The sequence below is a fragment of the Melanotaenia boesemani genome, chromosome 19, assembly GCF_017639745.1.
Source record: "Melanotaenia boesemani isolate fMelBoe1 chromosome 19, fMelBoe1.pri, whole genome shotgun sequence".
Classification (NCBI taxonomy): domain Eukaryota; kingdom Metazoa; phylum Chordata; class Actinopteri; order Atheriniformes; family Melanotaeniidae; genus Melanotaenia; species Melanotaenia boesemani.
The window spans coordinates 27,690,417-27,705,093 of NC_055700.1; the positions used below are offsets into that span (position 1 = coordinate 27,690,417).

General features: G+C 39.0%; 1 protein-coding gene across 1 annotated transcript; it reads right to left on the reverse strand.

The window, feature by feature from the left end:
• Positions 1 to 7,379: 7,379 nt before the first annotated feature.
• Positions 7,380 to 9,985, reverse strand: LOC121629810. Its single transcript, XM_041969606.1, has 7 exons — positions 9,693 to 9,985; positions 9,520 to 9,607; positions 9,018 to 9,365; positions 8,866 to 8,928; positions 8,647 to 8,712; positions 8,372 to 8,558; positions 7,380 to 7,579 (listed from the first exon to the last, which is right to left on the reverse strand). Exons 1-7 carry the CDS (start codon positions 9,845 to 9,847, stop codon positions 7,380 to 7,382), a joined length of 1,107 nt encoding a protein of 368 aa, XP_041825540.1. The 5' UTR covers positions 9,848 to 9,985.
• Positions 9,986 to 14,677: the final 4,692 nt, after the last annotated feature.

A 14,677-nucleotide genomic window follows, 5' to 3' on the forward strand; every position in this document is an offset into this window, starting at 1 on the left:
CTGAAAGAACAAAAAGTGTCACGGTGGTTGCCTATAGTCGGGATCTCCCAGCTGTCCCTGAAGGCATCCTTCCTCCAGTGCGCTCCTGATTATTGATGCGCTCCACCTGCGCTGCGTGCTTTATATACCAGTGCACAACACCACTCCTTTGCCAGATCGTCTTGGTTAAGTCCCTGCACGTTTCCAGCCCTGATTTCTGCCTGCCTGCCTGTTTTTGATCTCCGACCCGTTTCTGACCTGGATATCCGGATTTTTTTTTTTTGCCTGTCCCCTGTCTGGTAACTCTGATCTTTCTGTTATTTGACCCAGCTGATAATCTGACCCTTGGACTGTCTGGATTTGGATTTTGGATTTGGATGTGGATTTGGATCTTGGATTAACGCAACCTGTTTCTCTCTCCCTTCCGCTGGAGGAACCATCCGGACCCCCTCCCCTTCTTTGAACATATACCCAACTCAAAGTCTCAGTTTAACCATTATCTTCCCTTGCTAACCCATCCTGTTTCAGCAGCCCCGACAGACGCAGCGGATCTCCTCACTGTTATTGCAGTACAGGAATTCTGCCGGCTCGCTCCAATTTCTCCCGCCGGTACGTAATCATCTGTATTCATAAATCCCCATTTTGTCACCTGTTCTCACCTTGGCTCTCCTATTCCCGCAGGCTAGCGGGCTACGAGACCGGACCCTGTTTTTCCTGGAAACCACTCACTATTATTCAATAAACCTGTTTTCAATCCAATCCTCTGTCCTGATACTGTTTACGGTCCAGTTTGCTAAATCCATCACAAAAAAGTGTACACTTTTTTTTTTTTTTTAAAACATTTGTTATAGAACTGCCAGGGGTGCACAGAAAGAAAATTATACTTTTGGTCTTCCAACAAAATACAATAAACTGCAGTTGATTAAAAATGCAGAAATGCTGGTGCCAACATAGAGTAGAAGACTAGAAAAGCACATGTTACATAAATTAAAATTCTTTACATTGGCTGCCTGTGATTACCTAATTGATTGTACAATTATTGTATTAATTTTTAAGGCACAGCCTTGCATTGGGCTGTCTCTCAGAGATGCATTTAGTTTACATTTTTGTTGTACTTCATTTAACCATTATGCTCTCAAACAGTGGACATGTGTGCATGGGATCTGAGAATATCTATACTTTTTAAACCAAAAATAAACAAATTAATCTGTCAATATTTTGTATGTAGGGTTTTTTTTAAATCAACTTTTTATAATGTGTAATAATAACTCAATATTTTATTTAACTGCTTTTTTTCATCACTGTCTTGGGTGGTCTTTGTTTTAAATTTGTGATGCTTGGAATTATTTTTATTTCAAGTCTTACTGTTATATAATTTATTTTTAACTATTTGGGTTTCTTTTTCTACGCCCATCTTTGTTATTACCGTGTGTTGTCACTATTTTATGTTCTATTCTACTATTCTATTCTACAGTCATTTAGCAGACGCTTTTATCCAAAGCGACTTACATTTGAGTAAGTGAGTAAGAACAACACAAGCATGAATTCAAACATGATGGGACGTCATAATTAAGTGATAATCAGACTGCTTTGAGTCCAGTTGGACCCAGGTGCTGTCATGTAGTGCTAGAGGCAGTGCATATAATTTTTTTTTTTTTTTTTTTTTGGTCATTAAGTCATTTTGTTAAAATACAAGATCACGATTTCATCACACAATATCAACTTGGGCATAGGGGCACACAGCTTATTCAGTACTTGGTTGAGCCAAAGAGCTGGACAAATCTTTCTACCTCATTCTGAGTAGAAGAGTTAAGCTAAGTGTGGAAATGCTCCTTAAACAGCTGAGTCTTTAGCTTGCTTTTAAAAGTGGATAAGGACTCTGCAGATCAGAGGTAGTTTGGTAGATGGTTCCACCACCGGGGAACAACAGAGGAGAAGAGTCTAGCTACTGATGTGGTGCCACCTTGTGGTGGGAGCACTAGACGTCTTTCACTGGCAGAGCGTAACTGTGGAGAGGGAGTGTAGCTCTGGATTAAGGAGTGAAGGTAGACCGGAGCCGTTTGGGTTATTGTTTTGTAAGCCAGAAGCAGAGCTTTGAATCTGATGCGCTGCAACTGGAAGCCAGTGGAGAGTGATTAGCAGCGGAGTGACATGAGCTCTTTTGGGCTGGTTGAAGACCAGACGTGCTGCTGCGTTCTGAATCATCTGCAGAGGTTTAACTGAGCATGCAGGCAGGCCAGCCAGTAAGGAGTTGCAGTAGTCAATGCGTGAAAGGACCAGAGCCTGGACCAGGAGTTCTCATTTTTATATCACTGCATACTGAACTACATTTAATCTCTATGAAAGGTAATTAAAAATAAAGCTGAATTGATTAATTTGTCATTTCAAAGATATATAGAAGAACCATGAAATATGTGTACTGTCCTATTGGAAATGAAGGAATGTAAATAAAGGATGACCAAATAACCTCCAGGTATGTCTTCCTTGTTCTTTCTTGCCTTCTTCTTTGGAGGTACATCTGTTGAGAATAATAAAATTGTCTGTAAAAAGCTGTTATTTTAAAATTACTATTGCTGTTATTAAAAAAAAAAAAAAACTGATGTCAGATAATCTAATAGGTGATCATTTCATTGAAGCTGACGGTATGTCTAGTGTGATATCAAATCAAAACTGTCGTTTTGACATGATATTCTATCATCTCTGAGAAGAAATTGTCATTGCAACTTGAACGGAAACAGAATCTTTTACCACAATGTTATAATAACATAAGTTGGCATACTGGTGGATGGCTGGGGAGGTGGAGGGCTGGATGGCTGAGGAGGTGGAGGGCTGGATGGCTGAGGAGGTGGAGGGCTGGATGGCTGAGGAGGTGGAGGGCTGGATGGCTGAGGAGGTGGAGTGCTGCTGGTGAGACCAACCTCAGTGGCACAAAAAGACAAAATGATGAGTGTGGGGCTGTTCTGCATGCTAGAACTGTTAGTTGAGATATTTAAATAGATTTGCTTACTGTAAACAGATGAAAATTTCTTCGAATTAAAATGTATTTCATTTAGAGTTGAATTGTAAAATTATTAATGCATTGTCATATCATCAAGCTATCGTGAGTTGTTGATGATTATTAAGAACAGACTGATCTATATATTGAAATGATAAATGACTGCAGATAGACAAGCTTACCAGTGATCAACACCTCATATAAAGCCTTCATTCGGTCCAGGCACTTTGCAGCCTGATCCGTCAACTGCCATTTGGGGTGTATGACATGCGTATGCCAAGTGGCAGGCTTTTTGCCTGGTTTGGCAACAAACACCACTGCTTTGTGTCCCAGAGTCTGCAATTTCTCCAGCTAAGAAAAATGAATTATTGTCATAAAATCAGCCATAGCTTTGTGAAATACACTTACAGATGTACAACACATACCAACACAGATGCCTCATCCATAACATGTGAGGTGGTTTTGTTTTTTCTTTGGTTTTCCAACCAGCCCTCTTTCTTTGCCTCAAATCTTTGAAGCTTTTTTGCCAGCCTTTGCTTCCTTGGCTGCACTGTCTGGCAAGACTTGCAGGTCTTGGTGGCCACAGCAATCACTGCTTTGCAGTTGATGCAGTTTGTTGTGGTGGAGCCTCGTGGCATCTTGAACAGGGAATAAGAAAATATGATTTTTACCAGTGACACGGAAAAAAAAACCACTTAATATTATCAGTGATCATGTTGTCCTTTCTTGTCTCACGGTCAGCCAGGCTGACACTTAGAGGATTGGCCTGGAGACCTTGGCAATTTGCCTGAGTCTTCAGTTAAAAAAAAAGTAAAGTCAAATGAAATAGTTGGCATGCTAAATCTATCTTGGGTGTTGACATTTGGGCATTGCAGAAATTCAGTAAATTGTATAGTTGTAATGTATACAATCAATACATCGCTGCAGGACTGAATGCTTGTGTGAGAAAAACAGACCATGTACATGCATAATCTGCTTAGCTTAGTCATTTTATATTTGGTTTCAATTAGCATGTTATGAATCAATGCTTTATGAAATATACCTGCTGTTCATATAAGGCTTAACATGTAAGTGACAATAGATGCAAATGAACTATTTATTAACTATGGTTCAGCTACATTTCATTGTGCAGTGCCCCCATTGAATTAATATATAAAGCAAAATAAAACATTCTTCACTCTTCTATGTAAAGGACCACAAATTTGTTCCACCTTTACATATATATTGATATGGAAATTCCTTATAATTATTGAATTAATTAATCAGCCACAAATCCAATTGATCAACATATTTAGTTACGTTGGCTGTCTTTTCTAGTTGAACTCTATTCTGAGAATACTTGTAAAAACAAAGTCATATTATCTAATATTATTTTTAGTTAATTTGATAATTAGAAATAACTTAAGATGTCTGGGAAATTTGTCAGGTCCAGTTTGCAACCCACAACTAGCTGTAATGTAAGCAACCGTGTACAGTTTACATCAGTGACTAAGCTGGAGTAGATTTATTATTTACTATAAGTATGTCACCTATAATTATTATGATTAACCTACTACTAAGATACTATCAGATTCCCGGTATTTACAGTAAGAAAAACAGAAACAACAGTTGTAGGTGAAAAAATGATGGCACACAGTAGCAATCACTGTTGGGTTACTTTGAAGTATTTAGTTATAGTTACTTGTTACTTCTACAAAAAGTAACGACATTAGTAACAGAGTTACATATCATTCTAAAATAACTACTTACTCTGAAAAGTAATTTCCCTTCACGTTCTTTTCTTTTATTGTCTTTTTTTATGTCTGAGGAGGGAAAACTTATGTTTGATATTCCAGTTTAAACTCTTCGTTTGTTTTCTCTAGATTAACATGCTAATAGCCTCTCCTGGTCATATGTGTGGCTGTGTGCACAACACGTCTTTTAGGCTGCGCACACTTACGTACCGCGTGGGCCATGACATTTTACTCTTTATTAGTCAGTCATCATTACTTTGTCTATGTGGTTGCTTCTTCACCAGGAAAACAACTTCTGGCGCAAACATATGATGCTGCTTCATTATTAGCTATTAGCTTGTATGGTCACAGCAGAACACGGACCAGATATGACCCAGTTTTAATCGTATAAACTGGGTTATATAAGCTATATATATATATATATATATATATATATATATATATATATATATATCTTTCAATAATAACGCGCTGTCAGGAACGTTTAGTCAGTTACGGTAATGGCGTTGTAATGATAAAGTTGCCTAATTACCCATTAGTGGAAAAAGTAAAGCCATAACAACGCCTTTACTCCCTCACTGGAGGCAATAATAACATCTTAGTTAATTTGGAAGTTCACGTGTTGTTGGTAATTACCTCATGTGTGCTAATTTCTTACCATTAATAATTCTTTCCGCAGGTATATTCGTCAGGCTGTCATCAGCTGAACTGTGACCTCTCTGCCTCTTGGATTCTGGGAAGGTCTTCGCGCACCGTCATTGCCTCGCCACCCCCACTCAGCAGCATGCACGCACACACATGTACACAAAAATTTAAAGCCCTTTCTCATACATTTCAGTTTGACCTATAATCCCCAAATTTCTATCAGTTGTGGATAAGTTCAGACCCTGTGACATGAAACAATCCGAGGTGTGAATTTCAAACAATTCCAAAGCTTTCTGTTGTGAATACCTGCAAGTTTGGTGTTGATCAGATGAGGCCTGTAGCTCTTATCTTATATTAAGTATTATGACTACAAAAAACAAAAATACAGATTAAATATTAAGATAATATATTAATCATATATCAGGACAAAAGGTTCTTGATGGCCTGAAGTACCAGCCTATGCCCTATTCATTGACATCTGCTATAAAAAAAAAAACATAAAGTGGTTCCTTGTGTGAAAATGTTTCAAAAGACAGGAGGTCATTGTTTTGTGTTCATGCTATTAGTCTTGGAACAAGATTGGTGTCAGACACTCCTTTAAAGGAGCTCCAAAGAGCTCACTTAACCTTTAGAAGCCTAGCTGAGACATGAAGCCTGGGGGCCCTTTTCACCCTGTTGCTCATTTCCTCTCATTTGGCCTCTACAGTAGACACAGATCTGAAACATGCACTGTGAGGCCTCTGAAAATTAAAAAATCATAATCTGGTGGAATCATTTCATAAGCCCCCTCCCAAACAGGAAGTAGCTTCAGGAAGTACATGGGGCCTCTAATTTTAAATATTAGTTACTGACATAAGTATGAATACTCCACAGAAATCTCATCTTATTTGGAGCAAATTTGGCCAAGTTATGGTATGTCAAATACCGTCTGAATTGGACAGAAAAACATATTAAAATTTCAACTTTCTAGGTTAAAAGGGAAAAATTCAACCCCCTTGTGAAACTGGGGAAAGTGAGGGTCTGTGACTTGTACACTCTTAGAGCCTTTATGAGCAGTGTTGGGGATCAAATTTAGCTTTAGATATTTCTACTTGGGCTACATATACCAAAATTTACACACATAATTTAAGGTCCAGGAGGAGCATGTGCTGTAAAATTCAGTAATCTAGGTGCTAAGCGGATCGAACAATGTCCCAGAGAAATCATTAACCCTAACCCTAATGAGCGGCTCCTCAAAACCTGGAGTGGTTTACATTAGAGCTAGATCCACCAAAGGTTACAGTAAGATCATTGTCAGTGGGAGGACTGATTTATACATTTTCAGCGTCTCTTGTGCATCATTTTCAACAATCACTGAATTTAAGCCTCACAGCACTTTCATAGAACTTGTGGGTTGATAAGCCTTCACACCCTGGAAGTGTTTGTGGGCACCTGCCACATACCTATATGGATTTTTATATACTTTTTAAATATATTTTTGTTCTGTACAGTTTTTTTTTATCTCTAATGCTGTTTTTTTTAGACTTGTTTTGCACTATCACCTTTATTGCTGTAACACTGAAATTTTCACTGTGGGACAAATAAAGGATTATCTTATAGGTCAATGAATTTGCTAATATAGAAGACATTAAAATGTCACTGATTTCTGCTAAGCATCTGCCTAAGACATTAACTTTTATCTACCAAGTCAGTGTGTTCCATACAAACACATAAATGAACAACATACAGTACAGTAAAGGCAATCAGTTTGACAAAAGTCTGAAAAAAAGTAAGGTGAATTCAACACAGGTGCAAGCACCATTAATGTTTTTGGTGAGGTTTCCTGAAAAGACCAACAAGCAACAGCATTTAACTGTCAAAATCTATTCAAATTTAGAAATTACAATAGTGTAGTGCAGAAAATACATCCACAAATGTCAAATACAAGAAATTTATTTGTCAGATTGCACAATTAATAGTTTTTTCCCCATGCAGGCATCAGTATATTGGTCATATTCGGGTGCTACGGTGACTGTTTTTGGGGGTGGTCAAAGTTCTTCATCAGAGGAGCAACAGCCCAAGTTTTCTTCATCAGTGGAGTCATCATCCAGAGACAATGCTTGCAATCCCAAAACGCATTGGTAAATTGAGCGAGCGGCACCCTGCTGAGCTTGTACTGCAGACAATCTCCTCCTCAGCAGACAGAGTAGCCCTTCACGTCCTCTCTCCATCAATGCTTCAGTGCTGCCTGACAATAACATTAAAAAAGGAAAACATAAATGTTACAAACTACGGACATCAATGCAAAAAAAAAAAAAAAAAAAAAAAAAAAGAAAAAAGAAAAGGCTTGTCTTACTTTGCTGGGTGATCCCTTCAGAAAGCTGGGAGCAAAGCTGCTCAACCACACTCCTCAAGTACTCCCAGTGCTGCTTAACTTCCCAAACCACAATAACCTCCTCTTCTTTCAGTCTGGTCAGCAGCATTACCTTGTCATAAAGCCTTTTTTTTTTTTTATTTACCATGTCGCCATGACCTGCAATTCACATAAAGTTTTATCAGTTATTCTAAATTACTAGAAAGTAATTAAAATGTTAGACATGCATCGTCAACTACATCTAACATAAGCTCATTCACTAATCTACATATATCCATCTCCTCCCTGGCTTGTGTGATTCAATAAGAGCAATATCCCAAATCGTTACAACCCCAGCAGACAAAGGTGGTGGACTGCTTTATACAAATCCTTTTCTTGGAATTTAAGTAAGCAAACTGGATATGAAGGCAGTTGTATACATGTCTTATGTACTTACATTCCCATGGCCAGGAACAGTTTTCCTCAGCCAAGAGCTCATTCGGAAGAGGTAGTTTGTCAGTTTCCCACATAGCAGCATTACGCTTTGTGATGGCATCTTCTAAAGCTCTCTTTTCTTCAGCAATCTTTTTCCTTAGTTGATGTCTCCGCTTGTTGCCATCTAGAATGTTAAAACACACACACACACATCCTATAACATTTGTATAAGCTTACGCACCAGCCTCTCACCAGCCTGACGATACAGCTGGTATTTTCTCTGCTTGATGCTCAGGTATAGTAAATGACAGTTTTCCACAATACCTGCAGTCCACTCCTGAACATCAGACACCCATTGCTGGACTGTGTCTTCCTGTATCGACAGCTCTTTAGTCAGCTTATCAAGATCCTCAGATGCCTCAGAAATCGTTTGTACAGTCTGTCAAAATCAATATTGGAGTAACAAATTGCTTAGCCAAATTAGGCAAAAGTCTTCGCATCATAAAAAACACTGGTCTAGTCTTTACCTTAATGTACCGTTTGGCCGATGTCAGGTCAAGGTTTTCTGCCTTCCGCTTGTTCCAGCCACTGGCCTGAATGGTAAGGATGTCTGTGCGGACTTAATACACAACACCTATTAGGCCAGGAAACCAAAACTAAATAAGTTAGATGCATAAAAAAAAATATTTACCAGCTTTTGACATGTACTTGGAACATATGGCTGCTCGAGAGAGGAAGATGTTCACCTGTTCAACCTCCTCTCCTATTGTTGTTCCTGCTCCCTCTTGATTTCGTCCTCCCCATTGCAACTACAACAAATTTGTATGTTACCTTTTGGAAGACAGGGGGTTGGAAGAGGTCCAACGGTGCTAATGAGAAATAAGCCATTGGCAATTACCTCACACATCCAGGAATGTGCTTTAGCATGCATGATTGAGAGAAAGGGACGCATGTTTAACAGGTCTTCTAACTCAGGACAGTGGCCCATGACCCTCTGCAAATATGGCCAATATCTGCATACCACATCAGAGCAGAAGAACTGCACATTCTGTGAAGCAAGCTGTTTCTGGAGATATAAGGGATATGCAAATATCTCTCCACGGAACATATTCAGTCCCTTCAGTAAAATCCCATGGCGGCAGACAGCAACCTCGACACCTTCCTCATCTACTTTGCTTGCAGACTTGTTAGAGGACTCTCGTGCTGCCACCCACTCGCCTGCACCACACCTCCCTTTCCCAGGATTCTTATACAGATGAAGACAAACAGATGTACACAGAGCAAAGTGGTGTACATTAAAATTTAACCATTGGTAATATAATGTTGTATGGGGTAAATACAATACAGATATGCAGACAGTGTATAATTTATAAAAAACAAAACTTGGAAATAAACTTTACATGTCGTGTTGCCCCATGGATGTAGTCAACAAAGGAGGTCACCTCAGCATCCTTGGCCAGAAACACACCTTCAAAAAATCCATTAGGTCTAAAAGAAGCAAAATAGGGGTTAAACGTACAGAAGGTTACATCTATGGCAATCTACAATTTAAGTGGACAAGAATTTGATCCACCCTGGTTGGCTCTTAAAGCGGTAAAGCTTGCGGTTACCATCCACTGCAACAGCCGACATGGAGGGTGTGCATGCAGGACACTGAAAGTGATTCACCTGAGACAGCCTCTCAACCTCAAATTTTGCATAAGACCATTCCAAGAATGATTTCTGCATGATGTCTCCACATATCTTACCACTCTGATAGAAAAGAGTAAAAAAAACAAAAAACAAAACCAGGCCATGAAACCATATAAATACATATTAAAAGTCAATGTAGTAGACAATTGCTTCAATGATGTTGAATGATGATTATCTCACCCTACCAAAGAGTTTGGTGCGCTGTTCAAGCATGCTAACAAAAGCTTGCCGTGACATTCCTGGTGCAGTAATCTTGAGATCTTCATATGTAGTAAACAGATCCACTGTGTACAAAGTCTCAAAATGGACTGTGGCTGGCCAATAGCCACTTTCAACCAGAGCACTAATATTTACATTCCAAGTCTGTCCACAGGAGCAGGAGACAGTTGGAAGAGACATATTGTATCGCCCTGAAAAAAAGATAAAAGGTTGGATTGTTTATTTGCAAAAAAAATTTTTTTTTTAAAAATAAATAAATATAAATAAAAAAGGACAAAATTGTACCATTTATTCCAATCAGAATAACTTCCTTTCCTGAAGAAACAGTTGTCTGCCCAGTGGAGCAGCCACAGCATGGAAGAATTACTGGCAAAAAGCACTCTTGGAAAGAAGTAAACAAATATTTTACATTCCACTTATGAAAATTATATTTAAACTTTACCATTGAAGGTGTTTTTTTTCCCCCTCAATGAGGAAAAACTTCAAATACAGCTACCTAACCCAACATCCCCTGTTGGACTTAGACATTGTACAGATTTTACTAGGCCCATGTGATGTTGAACACAGAAATGACCTCTTTCATGGTAGGAGAATTTTCCTCCCTCTTCTTCCCTGATGTGAGTGGTTGGTGGCAGTGGCCTGTAGAATCCCTCTACCATGGATGATCTGTTATGGAGCACTAGGGAGTCGTGTATAGCAAGGTCACAGGCTGTACAATGCAGTGGTCTTGGCAAACAATCGTGACACATCACAACTGCAACCTTGGCTCTACAGTGGTGGCAAGTCGTATCTTTAGGCTTCTCAGATAACAACATCTGATTAACCATAAAAGGTCTCAATACAGTCCACTTTTCCAATGTGGAAGCTTTCCTATCCTTCCAATGTGAGGGGGCTGGGTCTTCAGAAGGTCCCAAAAGAGCTTGTACTTCTTGGATGAGGGAGCCTTGAAAACAAGGGCAGGGTTTGGGGATAGGTACAAAGTAGCTGATAATAAAAATAATGAACACTGGCTACTAATCTACCTATGTCTTGAATGGTCCCAGTCATTCTCTGTTGTCCACTAGAAGATGGAGCACATGATGGGTCCGTGCTTCTGTAGGTGACTGTTGGAGTGTCGAAATTTGTTTGAAAAGGACAATATGATACAACTTTCAGTAAAAAGCATGGATTGATAACCTGTAAACAAAGTCTAAAGAGCAGTCGATACAGGAAGTCTAAACAAAGCTATTCATAATCTCCAGCTCTTGTCCCTAGTTTGACTTTTGGGGGGGGGAGTTAAGATCCTAACATATACAACAATAGGAACACCTGAGCTTTTATGTACGTACATACATACCTACACACACAAACATAAGAATCAACCAAGTACTGATTTAGTTGATTGACTTTTGTTCCATTATTATGTCATGCATAAATAAAATGACGAGTCCCCCCCAAAAAAGCGTCATTATTTCGACAAAGTGACCAGAAAAAGCATTGGGGCAGAAAACTCACCTGTGGATGAACCACGTTTGCGCTCCTCCCCCGTTCTACTCCTTTTTGGGAGAGGATTACCTTCCTCGTCCTCTTCGAGCCAAACAAATTTCTCCGGGCCTGTTTCCGAGACGTCTGCAGTTTATTTACGTTAAAAAGAAAACAAAACCCATCATGAGACATGCGAGTGTTACATAATGAACATCATCACTTCATCAATTTATACGGAGATATCGTGATCCTGAAAGCATTGCCTACCTTGCATTCATCCAAGAACACATTAGCAAGAAATACAGCGTCGTCGTCTTGAAGTGGCTCCATACTGCTTCTCGGCGTTTTGACCGAGGCCTGGTTCGCGCTCCAGGTGTGTAAATAGGCAGGGGGCGTGAGCGTCGCTGGGAAGTTGCGCATGTCACCAGCACTTGCAACTAACAGCAGATAGTGGGCTTTGTTAAATGGGGTTTTGCTTAAATTCCTTAAATAATATATTTTATTACCACAGATTTAAGTTAGGTTTTTTTTCAATTAATAATATATCAGTAATTATCGAGTGAAGTTAGGTTGAAAGTGAATGTCGATTTAATTACATCTTGAGCGTACGTCACTGTAATGCGCCCACTATATTTTTATCGGTCATTTCCTCTATTAGTAAGATTTATGATTCAACACCCTTAAGATGTATGTTTTTGTCAGTTTAACACATTTACGAATAATGATATGATAATTATAGTAAAATCACATAAATCATGGAAACCTTTTATCAAATAACGTTATTTACAATTCCATTACACGGTTTTTAAACACGAGGCCTGAGGCATATAAATACTTTAGAATTTAAAGGAATAAAATAATAATAATAATAATAGCCTAATAAAATGAACAAATCACTTAAAAAACAACTTTGTTGCTCTGTACACTATGAGACATACATGAATGGCACATGAACAAGCAACAGGGATCAAACAGTAAGAATTGTAAGTTATTTTGAATAAATGTTATACAGCACACATAGTTCAGTGGTTCTGACGACTTTTTGGATTTTAGAATGTTGTATTTTCATATTGCTTAAGTCCCTAAATAAATCCCGTATTTTCTATTAGTTTTATTTAATTTTTAATTATTCTATCAGTGCAAACAAAGGTACAGAACACATATCACACATAAAGTGCCACAAGCATATTTTCAATTGAGTTACTAAAAAATACACAATAAAAAATAAAATAAGCAGTAACCAGTCTGAAGAGGAACTCAGTCCGTGACGCACCATTTACATTTCTTCCGGTTTGTTGTTAATGTTGTTGTTAATAGCGTCCGTAGCAACCACTGTAGCAACAATCCGAAACGTAGTATTCCTACAATTTCGTTGAAGGATTGCACAGCGAAACGAAAAAACTACTAATTGTGTAAAAAAACCGAATGGATACTATGAAAAAAAAGTGTTCATTTGTCGCTAGAAAAGCTATCAAAACGAGGCTAAAGCCACAATCGATCTTAAAATATAGCATTTTCCAACAAAATTAGAAGGGATGTCCGCCATGTTTTTAGTTCACGCCGGGTAGAAACTCGGCAGTCACGTGACCCAAAGTACGCCCATAAGTGTGTTTCCATTGAGCGGTTCGGTTCGGGTCGGTACGGTCCGGTGCATTATTGAATGGTCCAGCCAGTTATGGTGAGCGTTTCCACTGCAAGTCGGACTGCCACTGGGTGGCGGTGTTAAGACCAAATGCCTAGTGTGGCGTCATTCTAGCGCGACGACAGCAAACGAGACGCTACTGAACAAACAACAATGGAGGCCATTCAGCAACTTGTTTTTGTTCTGCTTAGCTTGTGGTTCTTTGTACAAACATCACAAGCCACACTGTACGAGAGAAGATTGCGGGCGGCAAAGAGAAACACAGCCGAAAAGAGAAGAAAACTTCTGGCTTGGTTCTTACGGTGGAACGAGAGATACGCCGTTGTGCGGCAAAGACAGAGGCGTCACAGGGTAAGCGACTTCATGCCACGTTATCATGTATGTCATGTAGTTGTACTCATATGTTTACTAACTTGTACAAAACAACCTCTGTACCCGAAAACATATTACATGGGTAGCTTAAATATGAACTGCACTGTAATGTAATGAGTTAGAAACATTTGTCCAGCTCTGTGGCTCAACCAAGTACTGAATAAGCTGTGTGCACTTATGCCCAAGTTGACATTGTTTGATGAAATCGTGATGTTGTATTTAAACAAAATGACGTACAAAAAACTTAAAAAAAAAAAAAAAATTATATGCACTGCCTCCAGCACTTTATGGCAGCACCTGGGTCCAACTGGACTCACAGCAGTCTGACTACTACTTAATTATGATGTTTCATCTTGTTTGAATTCTTGCTTGTGTTGTTCTTACTCTCAAATGTAAGTTGCTTTGGATAAAAGCGTCTGCTAAATGACTGTAGAGTAGAATAGACTAACAATTCTGCAGTCTTTTGTTTACTTCTTGTGTTTATGAAAACATAACATAAAAATGAGGAAATTAAAAAAAAAAAAAAAAGTAAACATATATCTATGTTAAATCACATATTTCCTTATTTATGTTGCTCCCCTTTATACATGCCTTTTTTGTAAGGAATATTATGTTGTATTACATTGACTTAATAGTGTATTAAGTTGTGTTTCTTTTTCTTTTCTTTTTTTCTTTAGATGCTTCTTCTTTTGTTGAAGCAGCGCCGCCGACCAGTCATTTGGGCTTTCAGCCGGGCCAATGAATGGTGGAATGTGACAGTCCCAGGGTTCACACACATGCAGTGGGTCTGCAATTTCCGAATGTCTGAGGAAACATTTTCATACCTTTGTGCACGGCTACGTCCAGTGATGGAGAAGCAAAACACCAACTTCAGAGCCTGTTTGCCCCTGAGGAAAAGAGTTGCCATTGCACTGTGGAAGCTGGCGACCAACAGTGAATACAGAAGTATCGGTCATCTTTTTGGTGTCAGTAAATCATCAGTGTGTCGGTGTGTGCAGGACTTCTGTAAGGCTGCCTGCACATTGCTAGTTCCTGAAATGATTTGTTTTCCAGACCGGGAAAAGCTTGAAGACATGGCTGAATACTTTGAGAAAAGGTGGGGCCTTCCACAGTGTGTTGGTGCTATTGATGGCTCACACATACCAATAATAGCACCACAAGAATTACCA

What these genes read in the sequence shown, in the direction of transcription:
- LOC121629810 (XM_041969606.1), bottom strand. Translation starts at nt 9,847, where the DNA reads ATGCAGAAATCATTCTTGGAATGGTCTTATGCAAAATTTGAGGTTGAG. An exon ending in CGCTTTAAGAGCCAACCAGG is followed by an intron (nt 9,608 to 9,692) that starts GTGGATCAAATT and finishes TGCTTCTTTTAG; the next exon opens with ACCTAATGGATTTTTTGAAG. An exon ending in TAGGAGAGGAGGTTGAACAG is followed by an intron (nt 8,713 to 8,865) that starts GTGAACATCTTC and finishes CTTACCATTCAG; the next exon opens with GCCAGTGGCTGGAACAAGCG.